The 15810-nt window shown below is 44.3% G+C and overlaps 2 protein-coding genes across 4 annotated transcripts in view; one reads left to right on the top strand and one right to left on the bottom strand.

Annotated features, from left to right (window-relative positions):
• Positions 1–5705, bottom strand: part of RAB5A (RAB5A, member RAS oncogene family) — a 35457-nt gene extending 29752 nt beyond the window's left edge. Inside the window, exon 1 of one of the 2 annotated variants that reach the window (XM_073677959.1) lies at positions 5526–5705. The gene's annotated coding sequence lies outside the window, so the exon portion shown is untranslated. The remainder of the gene's footprint in view (positions 1–5525) is intronic. The other variant, XM_073677960.1, reaches the window with a different exon arrangement.
• Positions 5706–12211: 6506 nt separating this feature from the next.
• The window catches only part of EFHB (EF-hand domain family member B), a 116229-nt gene continuing 112630 nt past the window's right edge, over positions 12212–15810 (top strand). The window contains exon 1 of one of the 2 annotated variants that reach the window (XM_073676577.1): positions 12212–12395. In XM_073676577.1, coding sequence (XP_073532678.1) covers positions 12318–12395 — 78 coding nt within the window. In that variant the 5' untranslated portion in view covers positions 12212–12317. The remainder of the gene's footprint in view (positions 12396–15810) is intronic. The other variant, XM_073676576.1, reaches the window with a different exon arrangement.

Here is a 15810-nt window from a genome sequence, read left to right as displayed (position 1 = left end):
ACCTGCGGGCCAAATCTGGCTCACAGGGTGATTATATTTGGCCTGCAATGCCTGCTGGCTCCCCCGAGTATATTTGGCCCAGTTCCCCGCCTGGCATCGCACTTGCATTCTAGATGCAGATACAGTTGAAAGCAATGAAGAAGGAGGGAGCGTCCGCTGATGCTCTTTCTCCCAACACGCCCCTCCGTGTCTGATGTCTCAGCGCTGCGGGCACGATGACGCCACTACAACGCGCTGTACCGAGCAGTGCAGAGTATCTGAAGACACCATGAAGAGACCGGAGCAGCGGGTAGTTTTTTTTTTTTTAATGTGGGGCCCATTATACTGCATGGAGCGCCATGTGGGGATTACAGATGGAGAATCATACTGTGATGGGGGGGGGGGGGGGGGGGGTCACCATACTGTGCATGTGGAGGAATTCACTGTGGTGGTATCTTACTGTGTTTGGGGGACACTTTTATTTGCATCATACTTTATTATCTGCATTGTTCAAGTTTTTTTTATCCTTTGTTATTACATATTTAAATTAGGTCATTGGGCCATATGCTTTTTACTGCTCTTACATAACATATTATATTATTCCAATATCTATTAATTAAAATGTACTTTGTTTGTGGTACAACCTCTAAGTTTGATTCCATATGAAAAAGCTCATCTTTATATTTGATAAGGAAAAACTTCCTCAACTGTAGACATTTTATTTTTTTTTTTTTAATAAATATCAAGGTTGGCTTGCAACTTTGTGTAAGCTTTTAATTTTGGCCCTCTGTGTATTTGAGTTTGACACCCGTGATCTAACTGAAGCTCAAGAGAAGGGGGAAGGAGCTGTAATACCAGACACGGCCTCTACAGAACATACGGCACTGTGCCTAGCGCTCCCCCCATCAATTGGCTGATCTTATGGGTGCTGGGAGTGAGATCCAAACTGATCTGATATTAGTAGCCGATCTTAAAGAGTGCGCCATCAATATCATAATCTCTAGAAAAAAAATACTAACTATAGAACAAAAATGTTAAAAATTACATGTCTAATATTCATGAAATATTAAAGATCTAAGAAGACGCATGCCCTTGTTCCAGAACCATGCCTGAAGAGGTCAGCCCTACTGTACATTTACGTGTTACAATTACCAGTACAGTGACTGCTGCCTGCCACAACACTGATGGGTCCACCAGTACAAATACCACATTACTTACAACAATTCTGTCTGAAAATTCTCAGACACTAAAAATGGCGGAAAGCGACCACTTACGTGTTGTAACTAACCTGCGCTTTCATACAAGCAATATTTTATGTGCGGACTTTAATCAATGCTGAAAATCAGAATTGTAACAAAAATGTCCTCCGCAAATGTGGTTGCAAAGCTGCGCCAAAATCTGCAGGTGTTACAGTTTTCTCTGCAAGGTGTGAATGGGGTCTTGTATAACCACGTTCATATGCATTGATTGTTTTGTAATTTACTTTAGAATGACTGTAGCTGTCACGTGAGCTGAAATGTCAAAAATCGGCTACAAGATCTGCCCCTCCAGACTGCTTATTCTATATTCTGGAATTATGGCTGCGAACCTGTGGGTAATCTGCAGCAAATTCTGCAAAAAAGGGATTAATGACAGATTTTGACTTCTACCATGAATTAAAAAAACAACAACTTATCCTTAATATAAATTGATGTAATGCAGATGAAAAATATCTGCACGTTATATCAATTTCAGCAGCATGTGGAAGAGAATTGTAAGGCTATGTTCCCACACGTTGTGTTTTTTTCTGCAGCTAAATCTGCTGACAACTTTTCTCTGGCAGGAAAACAGCTGCGTCAAAATTGCAGGTTTCTCTGCATTTTTTGATGTGCTTTTGCAGTGTTTTTTTCACTGTCCTTCTGTCTCTATTTATGCATGTACATAAAGTTCTGTGAAAAAAAAAAATCCCATTCTATTTTGCCATCAAAAACGCAGCAAAAAACGCAGGTGCTTTTTTCCACCACCCATTACTTCCTATGGGGGAAAAAACGCTGCAAAAAAAGCTCTATTTTCCAAAAACGGACGCAATGCAGAAAATATGCAGCAAACAAAAAGCAACGTGTGCGAACAGAGAATTCTGGTTTCTCAAACTTTGCTTGTACTGCAAGACGCAGCTGGAAATTTGCATAAAAATCTGCTGCAAAATACACAGCAAAACAACGGGTGTGAACATAGCCTAAAGGGTTATTAAGGTAGGCAGATAGGTGAGAACTTCTAGATCAGTTGTAGTCGGACCGCTGGGACCCTCATCAATCACCAGAACGGAGCACTTTAACCCTGCTAAAATGGAGCAGCAATTTATAGGCACAACCGTCACTCAATTCATTCTCATACTTCTCTCTCTGGCAGTCCCATTGGGACTACTTTGCCGCTACAGCAAACACTATGGATTTTCCACCCAAAAATTTGGAAGGAAAATCAGCAACAATTTTGGTACGTCTGAACACAGCCTTGTAGTTCTGCACTAGCTGACAAGCTCCAAAGTATGTCAGGTAATAGATTTCATGTGCATTAATAGAAGTACAATACATGTGCTGGTATAACATGCCTTAGTACTTTATTCTAGATTATCTTTCCACTCCTACAAGGACACATCCCTAATAAAACTGGCTTCAGAAAATAGAAACTTATTCTGATCTTATAGAAGCAGTTATTCACGTCCTTTAGGATATGGAAAAACATAGGAAACAGTGAGCATTATACTAAAGGACGACATATATAATGGTGATGACGGAATGTGACAAACGCAAACAAAAAGGCGTCTCCCCCCTATAATCCCCATGTAAATAAGCAGGAACCTATACGCAGACACCACTGAGGGACGTGGAAGGCTCTGCCCACATCTTATACGCACATCCTACTTATCTTTAAAAGTATGTTCACAAAGGATTTTTTGCTGTGGATTTTTCAGGTATGGATTTTGATATAGATTTAGTTTATGCAGTGTTTTTTTTACTTACTATTATTTAGTGATCAAACTTGGGGCTTTTTTCAAGTAGAAGCGCCGCAAAAATTAGCATTGTACCCCCCCCCCCAGTGTCTTCCGAGGTGCATAGCTGCTGGTCGGATTTTCTAAATAACTTCTTTTCCTGAAACGCTGCAGTATTTCAAAGTCAGGGTACATGAACACGAAGTAGATGGATTCTCCCTGGAGCCCACCTGCAAAAAATTAACATACTGCACAGCAATGTAAAAAGACATTGCTGTGCACATGTCCAGTCTTTTGCTTCTTTTAACTGCTTCAAAGTTCGGAAGCTGTGAAACGGTTACAAGATGTAGCATGCCCAATCTACGGCACCCCCTGCTAGGAAGCCGCTCGCGAGTTATAGTTTAGGCAATAGAAAATAAAAACACGCTGGCAGCGGAGCAGCTGCAAAACCGCTAGCGAAACTGCCTCTGGAAAAGTCAGCCAGCTTTTTCCTGAAGCGGTTTTGCCTAGAAAATTAGGACTTAGAATGAAGACTTTGTGTACAGATACCCTAAAATGTAGTGAAATAATGCAGCCAGACCCCGATTTACGCTGCCCATTGTTTAAGCAGAATGAATCAAACGACAGGTTTTCTAATGTATTTTGGAAAAAAAAATGTTTAAGGCTGGATTCACCCATTCAAATAAAGTCTCTGAGTACGGCCAGATGGAGAGTGCAATGCACAGACTGGCCACAAGTTTCCGGACCCAGACTGGACAGCCTCATGCATGCCTAGGAGTACGTGCTGGGAGATCCAAGGCAGCTCCATGAATCACAGACGGTAACACATGGTTGTGGGAATGCAGTGTAATAATGAATGCGGACATAAGGAATAGCATAAGGTGACCACTGCCAATTGCTTTTCTGTTCCTTTGCAGCCAGAAAGGTGCTAAACCAGGGATGAGTTGAAGAGCAGAGCCATTGGAGATTGATACAATCCTACAGTAACCCAGTGTTTTATGGGGTTGTCATTTATATTCCTTATAGCAGCCAGTCTGCCGTATAAAACTCCTGCCTTTTGTTTAGGGGTAAGACAGAGGTGGTATGAGGATGACTGAGGAACATCTCCATGATGTGATCGGCTGTGATATATCTAGCGTAGGGTGGTGTATGACATATGGGTTGTGTAGACCCATGCACCATACTTGATGGGTATTGGGCAGTTTCAATGGCAACTGTATCGCCCATTGTGCAGTGGTGTTGTTTTATGCTGAATGTCAGGAAGACGGGAATAGCGTTCCTACAAATCCCTAAGGGGATGCACCCCCCTTCCCTAGTCATCGTAATAGGCATAAGGCCATGTTCACAAGTTATTTTTCATGAATGTATGCTATCAATATTACAAAAAAACAAACTAGTTGAAAACCTCTTCGGGGAGGTTTAAAAAAAAACAAAACAAACAAAAACATCAGATTAAACTCAAACCAATGTTAGTTTATGGGGCCATGCACATGTCCAATTTTTTCCTTGAACCAAGCCGGTCAAGAATGGAGGGAAAGTTGCATGCCCGAGCTTAAACTGATATTCGGATCACACTCGGCAATGCAGGTCAACGAGCATGTGGAAAACATCAGACTGCACTCGGACGACGTATGAGTGCAGTCAGATTTCCATGGATTTACAGAATGGAGAAGATGGAAACATTTTTCCTCCATCTTCTTCTCATCTGAGAGAATCAGATCAAACTCTGATCAGAGTAGGAATGCATAATTGACCTGATTCTCTCAGATGCGAGAATATATGCTCGTGTGACCCCGGCCTAGTGGTATGTGCACACGCAGTCTTTTTGCAGTTTTTGAAAAGTTTTTGAGGAGGATTTGGAGATTTCACACTGCTTCTACCCCAGAACCTGTTATAAACTCGCCTTCAGTGTGCACATACCTAATACTGGTTTCCATAGATTCGGGGGCTGAATCAGTGCAGAAATCCAGCATGTGGAACATACCGTGAACGGACGGAAGAGATGTTCTGGTGTTTGTGTACAGCGGGGTTGGTGTGCTGTAATATAGGACTGGTGCACCGGCCTCATGTGGATGTACAGTATATGGCGGTGCACGTATGGGCACGATCAGATCTCACTGTGAGCAGAGATTCACCAATCCGCACCGGCCACGGACGGACAATCACCATACACTGATGCAGTAATGGATACCAGGAGGCTTTGGATCTATGGTGCCGATTTGATTGGTTGATCTGATGTACAATCTTTATCTGCCAGCGATTGTCATCATTATGTATTACACCAGGTGGAGAGGAAGCATTATTATCACTGCTGGTCACATCGAGCCTGTGGCTTCCCAGTGATCACCCATTATATAGGCTCCTAATAGGACACTGGTGGCTGCAGCGATCACAAGGGGTACGAGCAGCTGCTGATCGGCGGCCCGGTCCTCCCTAGTGCTAGTGGCCCGGTCCTAGTCCCGTACAGAGGCTGAGCCGTGTGATGGGCTCAGGATCCCCCTTCCAGTGGCGCCATGTAAATAACAACACACGCACATCAATGGGGGCCCGTTCCCACAGCCCTCGTTACCGCCATTACCGGGGAGCGGAGCAGACACTCACGGCAGCCGCACAGTCATATCAGGTGCACGGACTCCTCTCCTGGCTCTCCCTGCTGCGCCTGCCTGCACTCCGCCAGCTTCCTGGGCTACCCGACGGCTCCGGTCTGGCCCAATCACATGATGTCGATGACATCAGCACGATACGGGAAGTCGTTGGGACAAAAGTCCTCCAGAGTCGCAGCTTTTTCTCGTTCCCAGTTCACTCTGACGTCAGACGTGTACACCAGTCAGTGCCTTGTGCTGGGGATGGGACACTGGCCTAATGCCAGCCAGAAGTCACACATGGCCCCAAATAACTAAACCAGTGTGAAGTCCACAGCAGGGGTAGACGCTGACAGTTTGGGGCCCCTGTGCAAGAAATGTGTATGGGACCCCCTCCTTTTATTGCGACAAAGCTACAGAGATATATATATACCTGTTATGGTTATTTTTTTTAATATTTTTAATATCAAGATTCATTATTAATTTAGAAAATCAATTTATATCCTCCAAAACCAGGAGTGGGTGATAAATACAGAAGTGGTGACGTGTTTCTATTATACTTTCCCTCTGATTGCTCCACTCCTGGTTTTGGCTTACAAAACTGAGGTAAAATACTGACAAGATACTGAATGTGTGAACTTGGCCTTATAGTACTGAAATAATGCTGTCCTATACCTGTCATAGCAATACCCATAAAATAAGGCAACACTTTGCCAGCTCCTTGAGCATTCTTACAGTACTGGCTCCTAGTTTCTTTATTGTGGCTGAAAAATCCAACGAGTTTTTCCAGCGCGCACAATCTGCCTCTGTAAACGCTGCTATTTTGGGGAGGGGTCTTTCTCCCCCCCACACTGTATTTTGTAGCTTTTCGCCTTGACAGTGTCAGGTGCAGTCCAGGAGGAATCCGTCTCAGAAGTAACACGCCACTTCTTTTATGTCTGCTGGGTGTTCTTTAAAGTCTTGATGGACAAAATACTAAAAAAAACCCTCATCACATGAACATAAAATATTCAACATGTATCTGAAGGAAGGTTTTGGAGCTGATCCGCCTCAAACTTCCCTTCGAAATAGTCTGTGAACCAAGTCAAAAGACTGCTAGAAGGCTACGTTCCCACAATGAGTTTTTGACACTGCAGAATTTCTACACCTATTAAGCCATGTTCACACATTTTTTCAGTGTTTTTTTTCTTCAAATTTTCATCCGCATTTCACAGTATCAGCAAAGTCTATGAGATTTCAGAAATCTCATACACACACATGTTGGTTTTTGTGTCATCAATATTTTGTGCTTTACATAGTTTTTTGCACAATAGAGCATTTCACTTCTTTCAGCGTTTTTCACCCATTGAAAGTAATGGTTGGTGAAAAAATGCCTATTGTGAACATAGCTATCATGTTTTGCTGCATTTTTAGGAAAAAAAAGCAAGTACAGCAGTATGTGAAACTCATATATTTTTGTGATTTTACCATCTTGTCATGGTCACCTGAGATGGCTGTTAGGATTAGCACAGTTTAATTAAATTAGTGATGTGTAAACAGTAAACATTAACTGAGCTAAGTGTGAGATTGAACAATACCTGTGGCCCAGGGAGGTGTGAAATTGAACAATCCCTGAACAACTCAATGGCAGACCATAGTGTGAAAATAAATAGTGTCCTACAAACTCAATGCACTGCCAATGTCTTAGGTAAACTATTCTTGACCAATTCACCTCCCCCACTGTTACATTTCTAATTCTGGGTAATATGGTTGCACATATGTCTTGCATTTGTGACCTGTGTTCATGATTCTGTGGTGGAAGAAAAGCTGAACTTTGGGATCTTGAAAAACGCACCAAAAAACGCATTTTTGACACATCTTCTTTCCTGCTAAGAGATCAGGTTTTGCTGCAGAAAAAAATGCTTAAATTTGTCTAGTGTGAACATACCCTTATTTAAATTAGATTACTTGCGCTTTTTTATTGTGTTTTGTGTGAATTTTTTTAATATGCATTTTTATAGCGTTTTTGACACTGCATTTGTTTTGTCTCTTGTTGTTATGTCATCCTTTAAATAAAGCTGTTTTGTTTTGATGCTTCCTGGTATTTGCCTTTGTCAAAACATTATTGATAAACTTAGGTGCAGATTACATAAGTTTTTTACCTCTAATCTAATACAAGTCTATGGAGAAAATCTGGAAAAAAAACTCAGCGTTCTTGCAAGAAAAATTGACATGTTGCGGATTTGAAACGCACTGCAGGTGAGCTTACGCTGAGTAAAATAAAAGCACAGTGGGCAAGAGATGTCTATAAATCCCATCCCAATAGCTGATATATTTTTTTTAAATGACAGAAATGTATTTTTGTACACTTTGCATTGTTTAGTTATTCTCTCTTTAACAGATGAAAATAAACAATTGAGATAGGAAAATTTTCATTTAGTTGCATAATAATTTTGCACACAAACAGTTGCCCAACAATTCGGCACACATAAATATTCTAAGAAAGACAAAGCCTCACTTTTACATTCTTAAATATTCAGGTTTATTAATCTTTTGGATTGACTGACAGGATAGTAGGTGTTCAAACGTAAAATGAATCATAAAAAAAATAGAAATTGCCTAATAATTCTGCACACAGTGTAGAGAAGCTGAGGAGTGATTTACTGCAGATGAAGGCTGTATACAGAGGCTGATGAGTGATGTACTGCAGAAAGGGACTGTATACAAAGACTGATGAGTAATATGCTGCATGTGGAGGCTGCATACAGAGGCTGAAGAGTGATTCAGTGCAGAAAGGGACTTTGTACAAAGACTGATAACTGATAAGTAATATACTGCATGTGGAGGCTGCATACTGAGGCTGAAGAGTGATGCACTGCAGAAAGGGACTGTATACAAAGACTGATGAGTGATATGCTGCATGTGGAGGCTGTATACAGAGGCTGAGGAGTGATATACTGCATGTGGAGGCTGCATACAGAGGCTGAGGAGTGATGCACTGCAGAAAAGGACTGTATATAAAGACAGATGAATAATATACTTCATATAGAGGCTGCATACAGAGGCTGCGGCAAATTTTGGTCACAAAAAAAACATTTCTTTCTCCCCTGGCAGGAGGAGTTGTCAGAGGGGCGCTGGTAATGAGGGGCATTCAGCCAACGGCCCTCATCCCCATTCCTGGTATGCATGCCCCCCTCATCCCCAATCCTGGTATACATGGCCCCCTCATCCCCAATCCAGGTATTTATGGCCCCTTCATCCCAAATCCTGGTATACATGGCCCCTTCATCCCCAATCCTGGTATACATGGCCCCTTCATCCCCAATCCTGGTATGCATGGCCCCTTCATCCCCAATCCTGGTATGCATGGCCCCTTCATCCTCAATCCTGGTATGCATGCCCCCCACAGACCCAATCCTGGTATGCATGGCCCACTCAGACCCAATCCTGGTATGCATGGCCCCCTCAGACCCAATCCTGGTATGCATGGCCCCCTCAGACCCAATCCTGGTATGCATGGCCCCCTCATCCCCAATCCTGGTATGCATGGCCCCCTCAGACCCAATCCTGGTATGCATGGCCCCATCAGACCCAATCCTGGTATGCATGGCAGCCATAGACCCAATCCTGGTATACATGGTCCCCTATCCTAGTATACATTGTCCCCCTTCACTGCACACATGAAAAAAATAAACACTTATACTCACCTTCCTTCCTCCCCTCTGCTCCAGCGCTGCGTCCTGTCTACCAACAGCTGATCTCAGCATTTGAGTAGCGCATGTTCAGCATCTGAGCTACGGGGATATTCACTCCTCTCCACGCCGGGACTATGGGCGTGGAGAGGAGTGAATAGTCATTCTCCTTAGTAGCGCGCACTGTCAGTAGGGCCGCGGCTCCTGCTGCGGCTCCACTATCCTCTGTGCTCGCTAATAAAGAGAATGAATATTCACTCTTCTCCATGCCCATGGAAGTGGAGAATAGTAAATATTCATTCTCTCTAATAGCGGGCACACAGGATCGTGGAGCCTCAGCAGGAGCCGGCGGCTGAGATTCACAGTGTGCGCTATTAAGGAGTGAATATTAATTTTCTTTAGCAGCAGGCACATGTGATAGCTGCAGCTACTAGCTACTACCTGTGCCTGCTGCTCCACCGCCGCAACCCGCCCCACCACCCTCCACAGCCGGGAGAACAGCTGAGCCATGGCGGGACGGTTGGGAGCTCTGGTTGAGGAGCAATGTACTGCAAGAGGGGGCTATATATAGAGGGGCTGAGGAGCATGTACTGCAGAGTGGGATTGCATATAGAGGGGTATGAGAGCAGTAAATCTATGGCCATGTAGCAGGACACGTCTTCATGGTTTCTGCTTGAGCTCTACACTTGTGGGCTGGGAGACGCCATTGCCTATGGCTGGCTGTGACACCTGACACTTGCATTGAGAGCTTGTGACGTACCCTCTGACTTCTGGCCAGTCAGAAGTTACTGTCACAAGATGGTGAGGGGGATGAGAGGCTGACGGTTTAACTTCAGTACTAGTGGCTTTTGTCTCAAACACTGAGAAGTAGCAGAGGGGAGATTTCTGCAACTATCAACATTCAACTCCAGCCTGGGCTGATGTTTGTTAGGGTTACACAGTGAGGAGTCAGAATCTGATTAGCCCCCAGACTCTGCTGCACTCAGTGCCATTGCTCCCTTACGCGTCACATCATGTTCACCCTCCAGCTCCTTCCTTTTCATTCTATCCCATTGTTACCTACTGATGGGGATTCGTTGTGTTCTTGCTGTATTGTCCTTCTCCCCCTCTGCTTGAGTGGAGAAGAAGCTGGTGTCATGGGCAAGCTGCGGACCTCTGAAGCCATTGTGGCGCCCCTGAGGGTTCAGTCGCCACAGAGGTACTACAACTGGTGGTGCCTCACTCTCTGGTAAGGAAAGGAGTACAGCCCGGGACCCCAACACCTGCATCCAATACTACACTGCTCCAGGCCGGCTGGAAGGGCAAGATGCACTGTGTTCTGCTGAGCCCTGTCCCTGGCTGGAGTGGGGGGAACCAGAGTGAGGGGGAACCAAGTAGTGGGTGTGGGTGGAGGAAGGAGTTTAGGGGAGCGTTTGTTAGGAATATATAAAGGGAAGCCATCTTAGGGTGGCAGAGCAGTGCAGTACTGTGCAGTGAAGTGAGTAGTGCGGAGTGGTGGGGAGCAGAGTCTCTTCAGGAGCTCTGCTCCGGGTTGGGCCTAGTGAATGAGGCCCAGGAGAGGAGTGAAGAGGAGGGGAGCAGAGGAGGAATGCTCCGGTAACTGAAGGGGTCCCACCCGTACGCTCTAATCTGTCAAGTGACGGAGGGACCAGGCCGCAAGAAGGGAACCGGTCCCTGGGCTAGTCGTGACACTTTAGGTCTCGGCTAGGAAACCAGAGGCTTCTGGCCTTTATGGTACAGTTGCTACAGCCTCACCCTAGTCGCCGAGGAGGGCCGCAAGTAGGTCCGGGAACTCCAGGTTGCCCAGAGGGACTTCAGAGCACCCTATCGGGACTTTGTGTGGGGAAGCGCAAGGCAGGAGGGAGAAGACCCAGCACGGAACGTCGGCTGAGGAAAGGAACATATAGAAAGGGGGTCCCGATAAATACTCTCAAATTGCCGGAGGGACTGCTGAATCCCTGCTTGGTGAACGCAGCGCAACGTGGGAAGCGGTAACCTGTACAGTGTACCGAGGAATCTAGAAAGAACTGTGAGTAAAATCGGATGACTGCACTCCACTGTCTCTGTTGGTTATTGCCGCTGCGCCAACATCCCTCCTACGTTACAACGCCCTGCATCCCATCCATCAACTCTGCCCCGGGGGCCCTCTCCGCCTGTGGGGAGCAGAAACATCCCAGCTGCCATCCCATCACCCCCGGAGGTCTGCAGCAGCGCTGATAACTATTACCAGAAACCACGGGTGGTGTCACGAGACAAACTATTAACAAAACCCCTTTTAAAGAGTGACCCCAGAGTACGGGCCCGGGAGCAGACTGCCGCGACATCCCAAGGAGGTAAAGGCCCGAGTTTCCCCCATATTCCCCTGGGCGATTCACCATCACCTTCTTTGTCAGTGAGACCGGCTTGAAAGAAGGTAAAGGAAGCTTACTTGCAATGCTGGTCTTAGGGTGAGTGCCATATTTACCAGGTATGAAAGTTTTCTTCTCCGGTTCTATGTCCTTCTTTCTGTCTGATTTCGGCACCGTAGCTGGCCACAACATGTACTGGAGGTCTTTAACAATATTTACAGACACTTATTGACGCTAAAAGCTGATCGGGGGGCTGCTCAGTGTTGCTTAAGGCCACATTCACATGGCAGTATTTTGGTAAGTATTTCACATCAGTATTTGTAAGCCAAAACCAGGAGTGGTTGAAAAATGCAAAAGTCACGCATGTGTTTCTATTATACTTTTCCTCTGATTGTTCCTTTCCTCGTTTTGGCTTACAAATACTGATGTAAAATACTGACCAAATACTGAATATGGCTTTACAATGAATGTGAGTGGGAGCTCACACAGTCCCGTCCTACATGCAGCAGCTCCGGCCGTAATCCCATTGTTATTAGGTTTCAATCCCCCTTGTAAGTGGTGTGCAGTGCACATGACCTGTGATTAGGGGCAGTGTGACCAGGCACTAAGCTCAGGTTCCATGTACAGGAATGTGTGAACAGAATAGAACTCCAGGACAGAGTGTCGTCACTGGTTGCCAGGTAACAGACTGTACACATTCAGTGTTGCCGGACACCAACAGAATCTTCCAGTTACCAGAGTGAAGTTCTTGGTTCTACCGGGAGAGATAATGGGAGCCAAGAGGAACGAGGATCTGGGCCCGATCTATCATGGAAGATTTATAGACCGCTCCCCCCATATCCGCAGTGTGAGTACCACCCTGTCCTCTGCCTTTCTACACTGCTGCACAATTATGGGGGGCCATGTTCTGTTAGTAGAGGAACATCACATATAATGTGGCTGCAATCAATAGAACCATTGTTTTATTTCTTATATCACAACAGTACAAATGGGTTCTACAAAAGCTACCAGGTACACAATACACCCTGGTAAATAAGAAATGATGTACAAGATCATATAAAACTTAATAATTTTATTAAATCGCATTATCATGTAAAAGCAAAATTAAAATCAGAAAAAGGTGCTGAAATTTGAGAGACATAAATTCTGATGGTATACAGGCAGAGGAAAAATGCCTATCCAAATACAGTTAATTAGAAGGGTTCACATATCAGAGCGGCAGTATGGCATTATGATATCAATTGCTTTTTCTGTCAATTATTATTAGTTATATTATTAATTATGTATTAATTATATTATTTCTTTTTTAAATATTTTATGGCAGCATAACCTCCCACCAAAGCATGTGGAGGAGCTATTATATTTATAAAGAATCCTTTTAATTCATGTATTTAACCCCTTAACGACCGCCAATACGCCTTTTCATGGCGGCAGTTAAGGGTCATTATTCCTCAGCGCCGCTGTTTAACGATGCTGTGGAATAATAGGGTAGCGCCCCCCAAGCGTTGGAAAGCTGAGACCCTGGAGATCATGATCAGGGCCAGTTTTTATGGTCCCTTGTCGAGTGATCACTGTTATTCACCATTTTAAAATTAATTTATCTCTCCTCTGATATGATCTAACATATCAGAGAGGAGAGAAATGAGTTCCCCTTGTCCCCCATTGTAGCTTAGGTACCGGATCTGCAATCCCCCAGCCCTCCTCCTTCTGACTAAAGAAAATGCGCCCGCCAAGATCTGCATCCGGCAACAGCAGGAATCTTTCTCATTGACTGATGGCTTTTGATTACTGTGATAGACCCTATCACCCTGATCAAAAGCCCCCAATAATAGTTTCAGTAAATCTCCTAAACCTCATTGATCACCATCCCTTCTGTGTCATCCCCCTTGTCAAATGACATATTTTTTTTTTACTATTTTTTTTCTCCATTCTTTGCAGTTGGGGTTAGTAGGGTTAGGGTTACTTAAGTTTAGAGTTACTAGGGTTAGGGTTACTAGGGTTAGGGTTAGGCGGGTTAGGGTTAGGCTTATTAGGTTAGGCTTATTAGGGCAGGGACACACTGCCGTATTTCACATCCGAGGATCGGATGTTAAACTTTGTACTGGCCGCCATCTCTTCTGACCTGAGCTTGACAGCTGCATAGAAATCCATCATGCTGTCATGCTCAGGTCAGGAGAGGTGCCGGCCAGTCCGTTCAGTGCAAAGTGATCATCGCACGAGTTATACGGCCGTGTCTCCCTGTCCCTAGAGTTAGGTTTGTTAGGGCAAGGCTTGTTGGGGCTAGGCTTGTTAGTTAGGCTTGCTAGGGTTATGCTTACAGTTTTCTTAAAAGTAAAATAAAATACTAGTGTTAGATTAGGTTTAGGCTTTTTTGTTAGGCAGACATATAAAAAATACTAATGGCCTGCAGAACATTCAGCGCAGAGCAGGAGTACACCCTGCTTTGTTCCTTCTACTCCGAGCCCTGCCGTTTGCCCAGACAGAACTTTTTGACTTCATGTGGAGTATCGCCGCGCTCGTAAGAAAGTGGGTAACAAATTGTGGGGTCCACTTTTCAGTGTTACCTCTGGCAAAAGTGAGACATTTGGGGCTAAAGCAAGATTTGTGAAAAAATGAACTTTTTCAATATGACAACCTAATGTTATCAAATTCTGTATTGTACCTGGGGGTTCAAAATGCTCACTATGCCCCTGGATAAAATCCTTGAGGGGTGTAGTTTACAAAATGGGGTCACTTGTGGTGGGTTTCCACTGTTTATGCCCATCAAGGGCTCTCCAAACACAAGGGCTCTCCACTCTCGATTCCAGCCAATTTTGCTTTCAAAAAGCTTCTTCCCTTCTGAACCCTGGTGTGCGCACAAACAGTGGTTTTCCCCCCACATATGGGGTGTGAAGAATATTGGAGATATAATCCCATGTCAATCATTGTATCCTATTTGACAGAAGATTATAAAGATCTACAGCATACAGTTGTAACTGGACACTTCTGCAGCAAAAGAAGGAGGGAGGGGGCCGAGAGACAGTGAGTAACAAATATCTCACCTAGCAGCTTAAAGCCAAGGAGTTACACCCCCACCAGCTAGCTGGTGGGCTTCAACAAGAAGACCCCCTGGAGATCTAAGCCATATGTCTCCCTTTGTGTCAGACAAGTATAATTCAATAACAAGTTATGGAAATAATATACATCCCAACTATACACCAAATAGATTTTTGAAATCCCAGTAACACGGAGAATGTCACCCTGGCTTCCAGCCAAGTCTAGCGTGTAGGGATGAGGAGATACCCGACACAGTCTTTTGTAAACCCCTAGGGCCACTGTGTTTGGTCTCCACGCATAGCAGGGGCTCGGCTGGATCCGATGACACCAGTACCGGCTCCTTAGGACCGTCCATTAAGGAAGTATAAACCATTTTAGTTTTTTAAGTTTATAGCTGAGGGAGGCCAGGGGTGGAGATTTATGCCCAGCCCAGGGAGGGGGAGTGACCCAGAGAGGTTAAAAGCTCCTGCCGCTCTAGCCCAGTGCTTTTTCTCTGGGAGGTCGGGACGACACATTGGGGTGTTGGCATGCTCAGGAGAAATTGCACAACAAATTTTATGGTCCATTTTCTCTTGTTACCCTTGTAAAAATGAAAAAAAATTGTGTCTGAAGTAAAATTTTTGTGAAAAAAAGTTACATTCTTTCCTTTCATGTTGCTTCAGTTCCTGTGAAGCACCTGAAGGGTTAGTAAACTTCTTGAATCTGGTTTTGAGCACCTTGAGGGATGCAGATTTTAGAATAGTGTCACTTTTGGGTATTTTCTGTCATATAGACCCCTCAAAGTCACTTCAAATGTGATGTGGTCCCTAAAAAAGTGTTTTTGTAAATTGTGTTGGAAAAATGAGAAACTGCTGGTCAACTTTTAACCCTTCTAACTTCCTAACAAAAGAAACAATGTTTCAATTGTGCTGATTTAAAGGCATAAGAAGACAAAGTTTACAAATTGCATAATTTTCAAAATGTTCTCCAAATTTCCATTTTTTTCACAAATAAACGCAAGTCATATCGAAGAAATTTTACCACTATTGTGAAGTACAGTATGTCACGAAAAAAGTCTCAGAATTGGTGGGATCCATTGAAGCATTTCAGAGTTATTGCCACATAAAGTGACACTGGCCAGAATTGTAAAATTTGGCTTAGTCATTAAGGACATCTCGGTCACTAAGGGGTTAACAATACCCTTTTTTAGTGCTGCTAATGTCAAAAATGCCTTTTTCATATGCACA

This window comes from Phyllobates terribilis, unplaced genomic scaffold (genome assembly GCF_046119375.1).
Source record: "Phyllobates terribilis strain yellow unplaced genomic scaffold, ASM4611937v1 Scaffold_4__5_contigs__length_816908805, whole genome shotgun sequence".
NCBI lineage: Eukaryota > Metazoa > Chordata > Amphibia > Anura > Dendrobatidae > Phyllobates > Phyllobates terribilis.
The sequence above is the reverse complement of the archived record's forward strand: the minus strand, read 5'-3'. Positions and strand labels throughout refer to the sequence as shown.